The following is a 13805-nucleotide window of genomic DNA, read 5'->3' as shown; positions in this document are numbered from 1 at the left end:
GCAAACAAAAAAAAGCTTGCCTCAGGCTGCACACGTTGTTCTCTCATCAATGATCATATTTTCACCCATCAAACTATTCTCAATATAATTAGAATGGATTACTATGGGAAATTCGTTTCGATTTAGAATGGCCCATTATCAAATGGGCAAGAACAGGGGCAAGACAATAGCGAATGGAGGCCACTTTCCCGCCTGTACGTTTTTCAATCATATTGGGTAGGCTACTCCTGTAATTTCGCTGCGCCACAGATTATATTCTGCTCTAACTCTGTATGCCAATTGGCTCTCCAACCCTGTTCCTGCAGCTACAGTACCCAGTGCTTAATTTGGGAAACAAAGGGAAATCTGTTCTTGAACATGGATAGTAACATGTTTTTAAAACGAAACATATTTCATTAAACTGTTGACAGCCACTAAAGTAATGTGTCAGTCTCAATTATGGGGCGGGAAAAACCCCTATTAATAGGCTATTCAAAAACAAATGTGCTATAATTGTAGGCTAAATCTGAATTTGTATCATTTAGGCTAGACCAATTATGTACCAAAGATATCTTAAATCAATGTTTTAATGTTTTTCTGCCAGATGTAATATGTGGTAGGCTATGTATTGTATAAAGGCACAATCATTATTATTTTTTTAAATGTAAGAAGAAAAATCGGCCTTGGGCTCCTTCATATCTTGGCCTATGCTTATGCATCAGCTCTAATATGCATATGGGGGTTTTGAATGAATAGTCACTTTAGAAAGCGCTGTCCATTTGGTCGTGTTAGGCTTTGAAACAACATCCACAACGACCATGTTTTCCATTCAGTTTCAACCTGTTGTCGAACTTCTTTCTTCAAATTGATCAATCACAACAAGGTGAGTTTCAAAAAGCACATACTGTTTTGATGATAATTGTTTGATGTTATTTTTGGGGAAGACTCTTTCCTGTTTCAGCATGGCATTGCCACTGTGCACAAAGCGAGGTCTATACAGAAAATGATTTGTCAAGATTGGTGTGGAAGAACTTGACTGGCCTGCACAGAACCCTGACCTCAACCCCATCGGACACCTTTGGGAGGAATTGGAACATCAACTGGATTAATTGGAACATCAACTGCAAGCCAGGCCTAATCACCCAACATCCATGCCTGATCTTACTAATGCTCTTGTGGCTGAATGGAAGCAAGTCCTCGCAGCAATGTTCCAACATCAGGTGTAAATAGAAGCAAAGGGGGGACCAACTCCATATTAATGCCCATAATTTTGGAGTGAGACGTTTGACTAGCAGATGTCCACATACTTTTGGTCATGTAGTGTATACTGTATACTGATTCTTGAAGAATATAACTTATAAATGCCTCATGAACGTAGTAAGCACAACTGTCTTATCCCATCGTAACCCCAAATACTATGATTTGACGCCGTTGTTTATGTTTTGTTGTCATTTGGGCCCGTAGCTTCAAGTTGCTGTCAATCCTTTAACAGCTTCAGTGAAGGCTGAGTTGAATAGTACATTTATATAACATTCACTCAGGGGCGGACTTAGTGATTTGAAGGCCCTAGGCAGAGCCCCCCCCCCCCCCCCCCCTGCGTTTACATACGAGATAGGAAATGTGCCACGTCCTTAAATTATCCGCCAATGATCTGATGTCCACCAGCCCCACCTGCCCTCTTTAAAAATATATAAAAGGACGGAACTCGCTGCAGCGCACACACCTACCCGCCTAACACTCTGCACCATGTTAGTGTTCCTCTGTGTCGTCTCTCTCCTCAGACTTGCTTTGGGTGCTACTGTACCAGACCAGGAGGAAGAGCTATTCCAAAATTCCTGCCTCATGGGCTGGTATGACTTCAACGGACGTTGCTATAAGTATGTTGCTTCACCAGTGGTCTGGGCTAACGCTGAGTCCTACTGTGTGTCTGAGGGAGCAAACCTGGCCTCTGTGCACAGTGAGTCAGAACAAATGTTCATCTCAACCCTGATCAAGAGTTTCGACCCTGCGGAGAGACCAACCTGGATCGGGCTGTCTGACGTCCACATGGAGGGGAGATGGATGTGGTCTGATGGGTCAAAGGTAGACTTTACCAAATGGTATGAAGCACAGCCTAATGGTGGAGTGACTGAAAACTGCGTAACAACTCACTATTCAGGCCCAAAGTGGTTTGACAGAGACTGCAACAGCAATTTGTACTCCTTTGTCTGTGCCAAACGTCTCTGCAAATGAGCTCTCTTTCGAGATGGAGTGACTGTTCCTGGCTGTCCTGAGACTTCCATCCTGTAGAGGAAACCTGGTTTTCAATAATAAAGAAACATGTTTTATTGGAAAATAATGTTGAATTGAAAATCCTTGAAGATGAATTGTAAGTAGAACTAAAAAGGGTTTGTGTTTGTTTCAGCTGTCTTTTTCTTGTGTCAAGAAACCCTGCACCAAAACTTGGCACAATAATTATGAGAAGAACACAGCTGGGTTATGTGGCAATACCCAACTCTTCTGGAATGGCTGTAGTCCTGCCTTTGAAACACAGCTTACACACACAAAGGTTATCCATCTGCAAGTGGTGATAAATGTCAATTAAAAGAATCCAGATTGGCTCTCATTCGCAAGGTTGAAAATATTAGCAAAACATTAGCAATACAACACGTCTTCACATCCTTGCAATGGATGTTTTTTAGGATTATGATAAAGTAAGAAAGCAGTAGTTAGCCATTTCAGGCATTTCTAAGCAGTGCCCTTCAAAAACATTTACATAACATACACTCTGAGATGGTGAATGCACCGCGTCCTTAAATGATCCGCCAATGTTATGATGCCCACCTGCCCCACCTGCCCTCTCAAATAGATAAAGGGCAGGACGCACTGCAGCACACCTAACTGCTTATCAGTCCCAGCACAAATAATCAGAGCTGCAGACCTCAGAACCGTCTGAGAGAGAAACGTCTGTACCATGTTTGTGTTCCTTTGTCTGTCTCTCTCCTCAGCCTTGCTTTGGGTGCTGAACATGACAATCCCTCCCGTAACTGACCAGGGTGAAGAGCTACCCTCAGGGGACTCGAATGCCTTTGGAATGTGGTTTTCGAGGGATTTTCAATTACTATAGTATTGTATTTCCCACCAAAATAACATGACCTTAGCCCAAAAGTTCAAATATATACCAACGTATGCATTTATAGGGACAGTGTTGCAGTTTTACATGTTATACAGAAACAATATTTTACTTCTTCCTTGTTGGGGAGAGAGAGAGAGTGGTTTTTATTTTTCAATTGTGAGCATTATTTAGTATCAATAGCAGTGAAGGGATACAATTGACAATTTCCTATTTAGAATCAGCAAGCAAGACAATACGACATCTTACATACGTATAAATGAAATGATTCTACATATTATATATATATATTATAATGTCTTATAAATAATCCTAGTGCTGATGATAAGGTGGATGCTTGTAGTGGAGTTAGGATACAGTCAGACAACAAAGTCACAGTAGGCATGACTAAAGTGGCAGTGTGCGTTGCTCACTGGTTTCAAAATGTTGCAAAGGGGAGAAACCATCTCAGGGTAGCAAAATACCGACATCACCACGAGAGACAGCTAACCCAATACGCTTAACCAAAGGGGTTGAGTCAGTTTATGTGTCCTAATGAAACCACAGTCGTCCATCTCAGTCGCCGTGAGTGACGGCACGTGCCGATCCAATAAGCCGGTGAGTAAATTAAAACCTCGCTGAATTGCTCCTAGTCTACCTAAAGAATCGATCGTCGCCAAGGGCAACAAACCGGTACAGTTGGTGGCCCCAAGGCATGCTCTCTGTTTGGATTAGTGGGTTGTCAACAATGGCAATGCCACCGCATCCGTTCTGGATGTGCATGGTTCGCTGGGGGCCTGTATTCAACACGGCACCTGAAGTGTCACTACGGCTATTGCAGTGTGTGTGGCAGTTGTGCTGCGAATGGCTATTTTTAGCCATAGCAGTCAGTCTTGTAGTGAGGTCTGCTTCGAGCTATCATGCATAAGGTTGGGTTCCGATGAGGGGATGCTATGCGGGGAAAAGGTATTTATTTTTGATGTATCAGGGCAGCTCGAACAACCAGATGGTGAAACAAGGGTAAGCGACATTTATTCTGAGATTTCAAATAGTATTTGAACTCAGGTCTGGGAAGAACGTTACTGTGTGAGAGAAATAAGAATAATATAAATAATTCTGAACACGTGAACACGTGGTCATTGAGGGAAATGGAAGAATCCTAATTCGGCTACCACCATCTACCAATGACAGATGAATGAAGTTTGTTTCGGACCTCAGACAGGCCTGGAAGGCAATGCATGACAAACCTACGCACATTTAAACCACCACTAACCCTAAACTCGACCAATTGCAATTCCTTGCCGAAACGTAACCAATCACACTACTCGCCTAAACTTAACCAATCACATTCATTTCTGCTATCGAGGAAGAGCCGCCCTTATAACAAAGCTCCAATTTACCATACATCGGAGAGACATCATGTGTTTTTTAATGAGGAAGCGTAGTGGGAGGATTAAGAAAGTGTTCCTGAGAGCGACTTCTCTCAGCCTGTGTCCCAAATGGCACCCTATTGGATTGCCATTTGAGAGGCAGTCTCTGAGTCCTCTTCCCTGGGAGAGAGCAGCAGTGATCCGATGCTTTACCTTCGGGTGTCTGGAGGCCCATTGAGCCTATTGAGCATATTGATTGAGCTGTAGGTGCGAGTGTGGGACGGTTCGTTATTTGTCTTTGCTGTAAGCTTTTGAACCTAGCCTTTTGTGGGATTTATATCAGTATGTGTGTTGGGCAGCTTGGTCTCATAGTCTAGACGTAACACAGTAAACGTAAATCCGGGACACTCACATTAGTATAACATGTTCTGTTTGGTATGGTTGCATGAGACAGATAGTTACTTAAGGCAAAAAAGAAGGTTCGGTGGTTGGGGGTTTCGAGTTTGAATCTCATCACAGACAACTTTAGCATTTTAGCTAATTAGCAACTTTTCAACTACTTCCTACTTTTTAACTACTTTTTAGCAACTACTTAGCATGTTAGCTAACCCTTCCCCTAACCTTAACCCTTTTAGCTAACCCTTCCCCTAACCCTAACCCTAACCTTAACCCTAACCTTAACCCCTAGTCTAGCAAACGTTAGCCACCTAGCTAGAACGCTCTCTCTCAAATATAGTTCAGGCACCAGTGAGGTCAAAGTGAATATCTAAGTACTGTCCTACCATGAGACTCAGCTTGTGATAGACCAACTCATTACCAAGAATAGGATTACCCATCAGCCCCTTCTCTTGGCATGTCTCTTTGTGATCACCTCTCTTTGACCCCTAACCCCCTTCAGTGATGAAGTAATAAATATGCACATGTGTGATGCATGCATGTGGAGAGATACATTTGCAGACATGATGTTCATGGACAAATATGGACACACACAAGTAAAGTAAACACCAAATACATGGAAAGACCAATAGCTAGCCAGCTAGCCAACCAGCGAGCCTACCAGCCAGCCATACAAACGCACCCACATCACACATACACACACACACACACACACACACACACACACACACACACACACACACACACACACACACACACACACACACACACACACACACACACACACACACACACACACACACACACACACACACACACACACACACAGAGCCATACATAGAAACATGGCTGTTCTCTGTCACCCTTCCTCCTCTCTCCCCCTCTGTCACCCTCACCCTCCCTCCTAGGATATTAATTTGTGCATCTCAGCGTCACCCCTCCTTAACATGACTCAACGCGTTCCCCCCTTCACTCCTACCTCCTCAGCTCCCCTCTCTGTCTCTCCATCTGTCTCTCTCTCTCTTGGTGTAAGATGGACATGTTCAAGAAGAGATGTCACTCTTTCTCCCCTTATTCAGCCAATGCCCACACGTTCATATTCTAGTTATTCTAGTCTATTCTATATCAACCAATAGTTTTATGACTATCCACATGACCAAATTCGACGGCCAATGCTGTCAAAGCATTGAGCTCCATAGGGAAAAAGCCAGTATTCAATGTGTGAGATTTGACTCGGCGCATAAAAGCAGTCACTGAGGGAGTAGGAGAGAGTCAGAGAGCTCAAGGACTCATCCGTTGTCCTCCTGCCTCGCCTCCACACAATTGAATCACTGTCTGAGTTTATATGTATATTGTGGGAATAAGACGAAGAGAGACGGAAGGAGGGAGGGGCAGAAGGAGAGGAAAAGAGCTGTACTGCATTGCCAGAGAGAGAGAGCGAGAGAGAGAGAATAGAGACATACTAGACACATTTATCTCACCGTCAGAAGACAGAGAGGATGTTTCCAGTTGACAGAATAGGTCAACATTTCTGCTAAATGTGTTATACTTCAATCACTTGGAGAGTTGGGATATTAATGGCATTGAAGTAACTAGTACTTGCTTGTCATTATTTCAAACGATGTCAAGTCTTTCCTTCCACACCTCCCTCTCAGACACGTTGATTTACTGACTGACTAACCGGGGATGCTCCAGCATCGCGACGCTGCACTCTATCTGTGTCTCTCTGTGTGTGTGCCAGTGGGTTTGACGGAGGTAAGGAGAGAGAGGGAGCGGGGGAGACAAAGGCAGAGCAAGAGGAGAGAGCGAAAGGGAGCAAGAGAGTGAGAGAGAGGGAGAGACGTGCACACACACACACACACACACACACATACGGAACGAGACGGGAGGAGAGAAGAGGAGTGGAGAGAATGCCTGGCGAAAGGGTGGCGCTTCCTCGCTTGCTGCTTCCAGGGCCTCTGTGAGAGACAGACACCATGGGCTGCATCGGCTCCCGGACCATCAGTAAGCAGACCCCCATCTTTTCCCCATCTGCTTTTCCCCCAGTGACGAGGGAGATGGAGGAGGGTGGGAGTGGGGGAAGGGGGACTCTGGGGGGGGACTCTGAATTTCTCCTCTGAAGCCGTAAGTGCGTTTCTATGGAGACGTGTTGGTTAACGGGGCTCGGCAGCGTACGTCTGAGGCTAGACAGAGAGGAGAGGTTTTTCTTTTGCATGGTGAATGCTGAATGTGGGGAATAGGGAGAAATGGCAAGGCGACGGCGTGACAATGGAAGTGAAGGCAATTTCTAGTGGACTGGAATACGGGCCGACTCGGTTGACATTTAAAATGTATATGCCTAATGGACTGTACGACCATGTGCACATGGAGATAGGTGTGTGTGTGTGTGTGTGTGTGTGTGTGTGTGTGTGTGTGTGTGTGTGTGTGTGTGTGTGTGTGTGTGTGTGTGTGTGTGTGTGTGTGTGTGTGTGTGTGTGTGTGTGTGTGTGTGTGTGAGAGAGAGAGAGAGAGAGATATATACAGAGGGCTCTGAGGAGACAGATAGAATGAAATATGACAGTAGAGGTTGTTTACAATGATGTCAGGGGAGACATATTAAAGGAGAGAAATAGAGAGAGGAGGAGGAGAGACAGTGAAAGGAATGATGTGAAATCCTGTTAGCAGTGTCTGCATGGTGTACTGTTGCACATATAAATAGTAATGAAGAGAGAGGAAAAAACAGGGAAAGAGGGAAGCAAAGAGAAAAGAGAGCAGACCTCTGATTTTCATGACGGATGAAGGGATCGGATCGGGGGAGGGAGGGATGGATGGATGAAGGGATGGATGGATGAAGGGAAAGTCATGAGGAAATGGACTTAGTTTGACGATGTGTGTGTGTGTGTGCGCGCACTCCCTCTTGTTAAACCGCCCTCCTGCCATGACTTAGAGCTAAGGTTGTGGTTGTGTATGAGCAAATCGCAAATGTTCCCCTCTCCTCCGTCGGAGTGCGTCATGACCGGCGGGTAGTGAATCAAAGCATGTGTGCAGCAGTGCTCAGGTTAGGAGGTATAAAACAGAGACACACACACACACACACACACAAACCCGGCTGGACTATGACCCGCATTGGATGAGTCAGAACCGATCGCGGCAAACCCAGGTGTGAGCCTGGATGCGCTACACATGTAGGTCAATTGAGCAAAGTCAACGCTGCCAGTGGTTAATACAGCCGGCGTAGCTACGTCGAGGTGTACGGCTCAAAAGAGCCTCAGTGCTGACAGTCCCATGGAGCATACTGTAGACTGAATGGAATTTCATGGTCTGTGGAACTGGTACGGTCCATCTGGCTGTGACATAGGCAGTGGATGATTTGACTGAAGTCGATCGGGCTCCGATGGGATTGGATATTATGTAGTGTGTTATACTGTAGACAGTGTTAACGGGAGATTAGCTCAAGCGTGGTGCGTCGTTTGTTTTGGATTCATACGTAATGGAGAGGGATTGCCCTTTTGTATTAAACACTTCATCAAGCCTGGTCACTTCCTTCATGAAAACAAATGTGGAGGCTCGCGGTCGGGGGTGAATGAAACAAATAAAGGGATGGATGAAAATTTGACCTTTGATTGTCATTGAGCCGGTAGAGGATGTGTAGCACGTGTTTTGACCGTGGCGATGAAAGCCAGCCTGGCGTTTTAGAGACAAATGAGTGTGTGAAATCAAGCTAGGGAAGGTGTTAGTCTGGATGTAGCGTTTTGGAGCAGTAAACAACACTAGAGTTGGAGTTTTCCCTCTGACAAGGTCTCTCTACAAATTTTTTTTAATACGAAATCCCATGTAAAGTCCCTTCAAACAGAGATGAAATCACTCAAAATTGATAAAGAAGTTGTTTCGCGGCAGGTCTGTCTGTCTCTGTCTCTGTCTCTGTCTCTCTCTCTCTCTCTCTGTCTCTCTCTCTCTCTCTCTCTCTCTCTCTCTCTCTCTCTCTCTCTCTCTCTCTGTCTCTCTCTCTCTCTGTCTCTCTCTGTCTCTCTCTCTCTGTCTCCCTCTCTCTCTCTCTCTCTCTCTCTGTCTCTCTCTCTCTCTCTCTGTCTCTCTCTGTCTCTCTCTCTCTCTGTCTCCCTCTCTCTCTCTCTCTCTCTCTCTCTGTCTCTCTCTCTCTCTGTCTCTCTCTGTCTCTCTCTCTCGCTCTCTGTCTCTCTCTCTCTCTCTCTCTCTCTCTCTCTGTCTGTCTCTTCAAAGTCCCTTCAAACAGAGATGAAATCACTCAAAATTGATAAAGAAGTCGTTTCGCGGCAGGTCTGTCTGTCTCTGTCTCTGTCTCTGTCTCTGTCTCTCTCTCTCTGTCTCTCTCTCTCTCTCTCTCTCTCTCTCTCTCTCTCTCTCTCTCTCTCTCTGTCTCTCTCTCTCTCTGTCTCTCTCTGTCTCTCTGTCTCCCTCTCTCTCTCTCTCTCTCTCTCTGTCTCTCTCTCTCTCTCTCTGTCTCTCTCTGTCTCTCTCTCTCTGTCTCCCTCTCTCTCTCTCTCTCTCTCTCTCTGTCTCTCTCTGTCTCTCTCTCTCGCTCTCTGTCTCTCTCTCTCTCTCTCTCTCTCTCTCTCTCTCTCTCTCTCTCTCTCTCTCTCTGTCTGTCTCTGTCTGTTATCATGTGTGAACTTAGGTTGACTCGCATCCAACATCAACAGCCCATTGCTGAGAGCTCCGTTGTTATAATAAGCATATATTGCTATATATAGCTTCTGGTATGGGAGTGAGGTTGATGGATGCGAGTGGAGAAGAGATGCTTAAAGTACACATGGGTCAACAGCACATCCCCATACAGTCTTTAGCTCCTCTGGGAAACATTCAGAGGAACCATGTTCCCCAGAGGAACCATGCCATGCCAACAAGACACCATGATCTGATTCTACTGTATTCTACTGTTTTGCCAGAGGTATTATTCCAGTGTATTGTGTAGAGTGCCGACCTTAGTTATTATATTCTAATATGTTCACAACGGATGTTGTTCATGATGAACGGTTACCGGACTGCATTTAGTCCTAGACTCCCTTATTTTCCGGGAGGAGAAAACAGGGGAAGTGAAAAGCAATGAGAAACACAGCTGAGAAATGGAGGAATACAGTTCATTCCACATAGTGTTTTCCTGTGTGTAGCCATGACATGTCTCCTGTGACCTTTTCCAAATATCCCTAGGCCTTCATCCATCACATATCTGTAATTGACTTAATTTGTCTTTCATGGGTGGCGAGACACTTAGCAAGCCTCAGTGGCAATGGCAATATCGGACGCCGATGTCATGTTTTCTCTTCACTCTGTCATGTTTTCTCTTCCAATTACTGAAAGCCAATGGATGTAGGCCATTTGCATTTAAAAAAAATAGTTTGTTGTAACCCTTTTTTAAACGCTGTAATGGTTCATTACAGTAAATAAAATAATGAGTTGAAGCCTGCATTTTAAGGGTGAAATCATGTATTGGAAATATTGATGAATTGGCTGAAACTCTGTGATGTACTGCATAGTTCAACATACAAGATACACTATGTATTACAATGAGATACTGTATATTTTGAAGTACCAGATCAGGTCTGTAGGTTTTTCAACAACAACAAAAATAAGATGATGAAAGTAGGCCTAATCTAAGGCGGAAATGAGAAGTAGCTAAGCCTACTCATAGTACCATTGAGTACAATGAAGAGGTGTTGTGTATTTATATTACTAGAATGTACATTATACAGTGTGAAACTAAACTACTAGTAAATAGACCAACTGGATCATGGAAATGACATGAGTGTGAATATACAGTGCCTTGCGAAAGTATTCGGCCCCCTTGAACTTTGCGACCTTTTGCCACATTTCAGGCTTCAAACATAAAGATATAAAACTGTATTTTTTTGTGAAGAATCAACAACAAGTGGGACACAATCATGAAGTGGAACGACATTTATTGGATATTTTAAACTTTTATAACAAATCAAAAACTGAAAAATTGGGTGTGCAAAATTATTCAGCCCCCTTAAGTTAATACTTTGTAGCGCCACCTTTTGCTGTGATTACAGCTGTAAGTCGCTTGGGGTATGTCTCTATCAGTTTTGCACATCGAGAGACTGACATTTTTTCCCATTCCTCCTTGCAAAACATCTCGAGCTCAGTGAGGTTGGATGGAGAGCATTTGTGAACAGCAGTTTTCAGTTCTTTCCACAGATTCTCGATTGGATTCAGGTCTGGACTTTGACTTGACCGTTCTAACACCTGGATATGTTTATTTTTGAACCATTCCATTGTAGATTTTGCTTTATGTTTTGAATCATTGTCTTGTTGGAAGACAAATCTCCGTCCCAGTCTCAGGTCTTTTGCAGACTCCATCAGGGTTTCTTCCAGAATGGTCCTGTATTTGGCTCCATCCATCTTCCCATCAATTTTAACCATCTTCCCTGTCCCTGCTGAAGAAAAGCAGGCCCAAACCATGATGCTGCCACCATCATGTTTGACAGTGGGGATGGTGTGTTCAGGGTGATGAGCTGTGTTGCTTTTACACCAAACATAACGTTTTGCATTGTTGCCAAAAAGTTCAATTTTGGTTTCATCTGACCAGAGCACCTTCTTCCACATGTTTGGTGTGTCTCCCAGGTGGCTTGTGGCAAACTTTAAACGACACTCTTTATGGATATCTTTAAGAAATGGCTTTCTTCTTGCCACTCTTCCATAAAGGCCAGATTTGTGCAATATACGACTGATTGTTGTCCTATGGACAGAGTCTCCCACCTCAGCTGTAGATCTCTGCAGTTCATCCAGAGTGATCATGGGCCTCTTGGCTGCATCTCTGATCAGTCTTCTCCTTGTATGAGCTGAAAGTTTAGAGGGACGGCCAGGTCTTGGTAGATTTGCAGTGGTCTGATACTCCTTCCATTTCAATATTATCGCTTGCACAGTGCTCCTTGGGATGTTTAAAGCTTGGGAAATCTTTTTGTATCCAAATCCGGCTTTAAACTTCTTCACAACAGTATCTCGAACCTGCCTGGTGTGTTCCTTGTTCTTCATGATGCTCTCTGCGCTTTTAACGGACCTCTGAGACTATCACAGTGCAGGTGCATTTATACGGAGACTTGATTACACACAGGTGGATTGTATTTATCATCATTAGTCATTTAGGTCAACATTGGATCATTCAGAGATCCTCACTGAACTTCTGGAGAGAGTTTGCTGCACTGAAAGTAAAGGGGGCGGAATAATTTTGCACGCCCAATTTTTCAGTTTTTGATTTGTTATAAAAGTTTGAAATATCCAATAAATGTCGTTCCACTTCATGATTGTGTCCCACTTGTTGTTGATTCTTCACAAAAAAATACAGTTTTATATCTTTATGTTTGAAGCCTGAAATGTAGCAAAAGGTCGCAAAGTTCAGGGGGCCGAATACTTTCGCAAGGCGCTGTATCAGGAGAGAAGCCAAGGTCTGTTTATGTATATTGAAGGTGTTGATTTTTCAACAAGGCAAGTCAGTTACAGTTTTTCTCAATTGCTATAACACAATTACTGAAACCTTGCTCCATTTCCTGAAAACATTAAACACAAAACCTCATCTTCAAGCACTATTTACATAACCTCTGACTCCTCTTGCAAAATGAAACATTCGCCTCAAAACAGTTTTACCTGTGTTCAAAATCAAACACTGTTCTCTAATCATAAACAAAGTGATCAAAATGATATACACAATCAAGCAGTCAGTAAACAATACACCGAAAAATAGAAAACACATTGTTCAAAACATACAAGTACATTTTTAATCAAAAAAATATTCATATTTTTCCGTCATTGTCCTTTGATGAAGGAAAACATGTTCTATCATAGCAGCTCAAAATTGATCAGAAATTACTACTCTGCTTTGCTCTTTGCAATTTTGTTTTTTGTTCTTCCTCCTCCTTGTACCTCTATTTTTACAGTACTGTACCCTGCATCTCACAAACTTGTCCTTTGTCTCTGTGATACTGTAATTCTTGTTCTTTGTTGATATGAACCTGCAACCAGTCAAAATCTATTGAGCAGTCAGTACTGTTAATAAATGGAAAGCACAATGTTCAGGGCCATACAATTCATCCATTGTACAGTATACAGCCTACAATGCACTGTACTACAGTATCCATTATCAGACTTTCTCCTTCCCACCTTCAACAACCTGTTTGCTCTCTGAACGGGCTTATATTGGTTGTGTCGCATCATTTGAAACAGATTAAATCAATTTTGAGTGGTTGTGTTCAATCAATGACATATGTTCTCTATTTGTATTTGATTGTTGCCACTTGTGTTTACCAGTATGGATGACATGTGCATTAGAGTGCAGAATGTGTTTTGAGAATGAGAATGTGTTTAGAGTTTTGCTGAAAAGTCTAAGTGAGATCTAAAAATTGTGTTTTATCATGTGAAATGGTTTAACATGTGCATTAGACTGCATAATTAGCTAAATGAGTCCAGGCAACTGAGAACTTTGTCCAGCCAATGGGTTTTAGCAATTGAGAAAAACTGTAAGTACAAATTCTTATTTACAATGACAGCCTAGGAACAGTGCCTTGTTCAGGGGCAAAACAACAGATTTTTACCTTGGGGACTTGATCTAGCAACCTTTAGGTTACTGGCCCAATGCTCTAACCACTAGGCTACCTGCTGCCTGGATTTTCTTTTAAGCTGAAGCTGTTAATGTTTTTAATTTGTACCTAAGGTGTCTATGTTTCTGTATACTGGAAGTATTTATGTTTCTGTATACTGAAAGTATTTATGTTTCTAAACTGTACTGAAAGTATTTATGTTTCTGTATACTGATGTTTATGTTTCTGTATACTGAACGTTTTTATGTTTCTGTATACTGAAAGTTTTATGTTTCTGTATACTGATGTTTATGTTTCTGTATACTGAACGTTTTTATGTTTCTGTATACTGAAAGTTTTATGTTTCTAAACTGTACTGAAAGTATTTATGTTTCTGTATACTTAAAGTATTTATGTTTC

At 43.0% G+C, this 13805-nt stretch overlaps 1 protein-coding gene across 6 annotated transcripts in view; it reads left to right on the top strand.

Annotated features, from left to right (window-relative positions):
- Positions 1 to 6166: 6166 nt before the first annotated feature.
- LOC110496190 (protein FAM131B) overlaps positions 6167 to 13805 on the top strand; it is a 30005-nt gene continuing 22366 nt past the window's right edge. For 4 of the 6 annotated variants that reach the window (XM_021571941.2, XM_021571940.2, XM_021571939.2 and 1 more), the window contains exon 1: positions 6167 to 6840. In XM_021571941.2, coding sequence (XP_021427616.1) covers positions 6813 to 6840 — 28 coding nt within the window. In that variant the 5' untranslated portion in view covers positions 6167 to 6812. The remainder of the gene's footprint in view (positions 6841 to 13805) is intronic. The other 2 variants (XM_021571944.2, XM_036952728.1) reach the window with 1 other exon arrangement.

Source organism: Oncorhynchus mykiss, chromosome 18 (assembly GCF_013265735.2).
Source record: "Oncorhynchus mykiss isolate Arlee chromosome 18, USDA_OmykA_1.1, whole genome shotgun sequence".
Lineage (NCBI taxonomy): Eukaryota > Metazoa > Chordata > Actinopteri > Salmoniformes > Salmonidae > Oncorhynchus > Oncorhynchus mykiss.
This window is presented reverse-complemented; position numbering and strand designations above follow the sequence as displayed.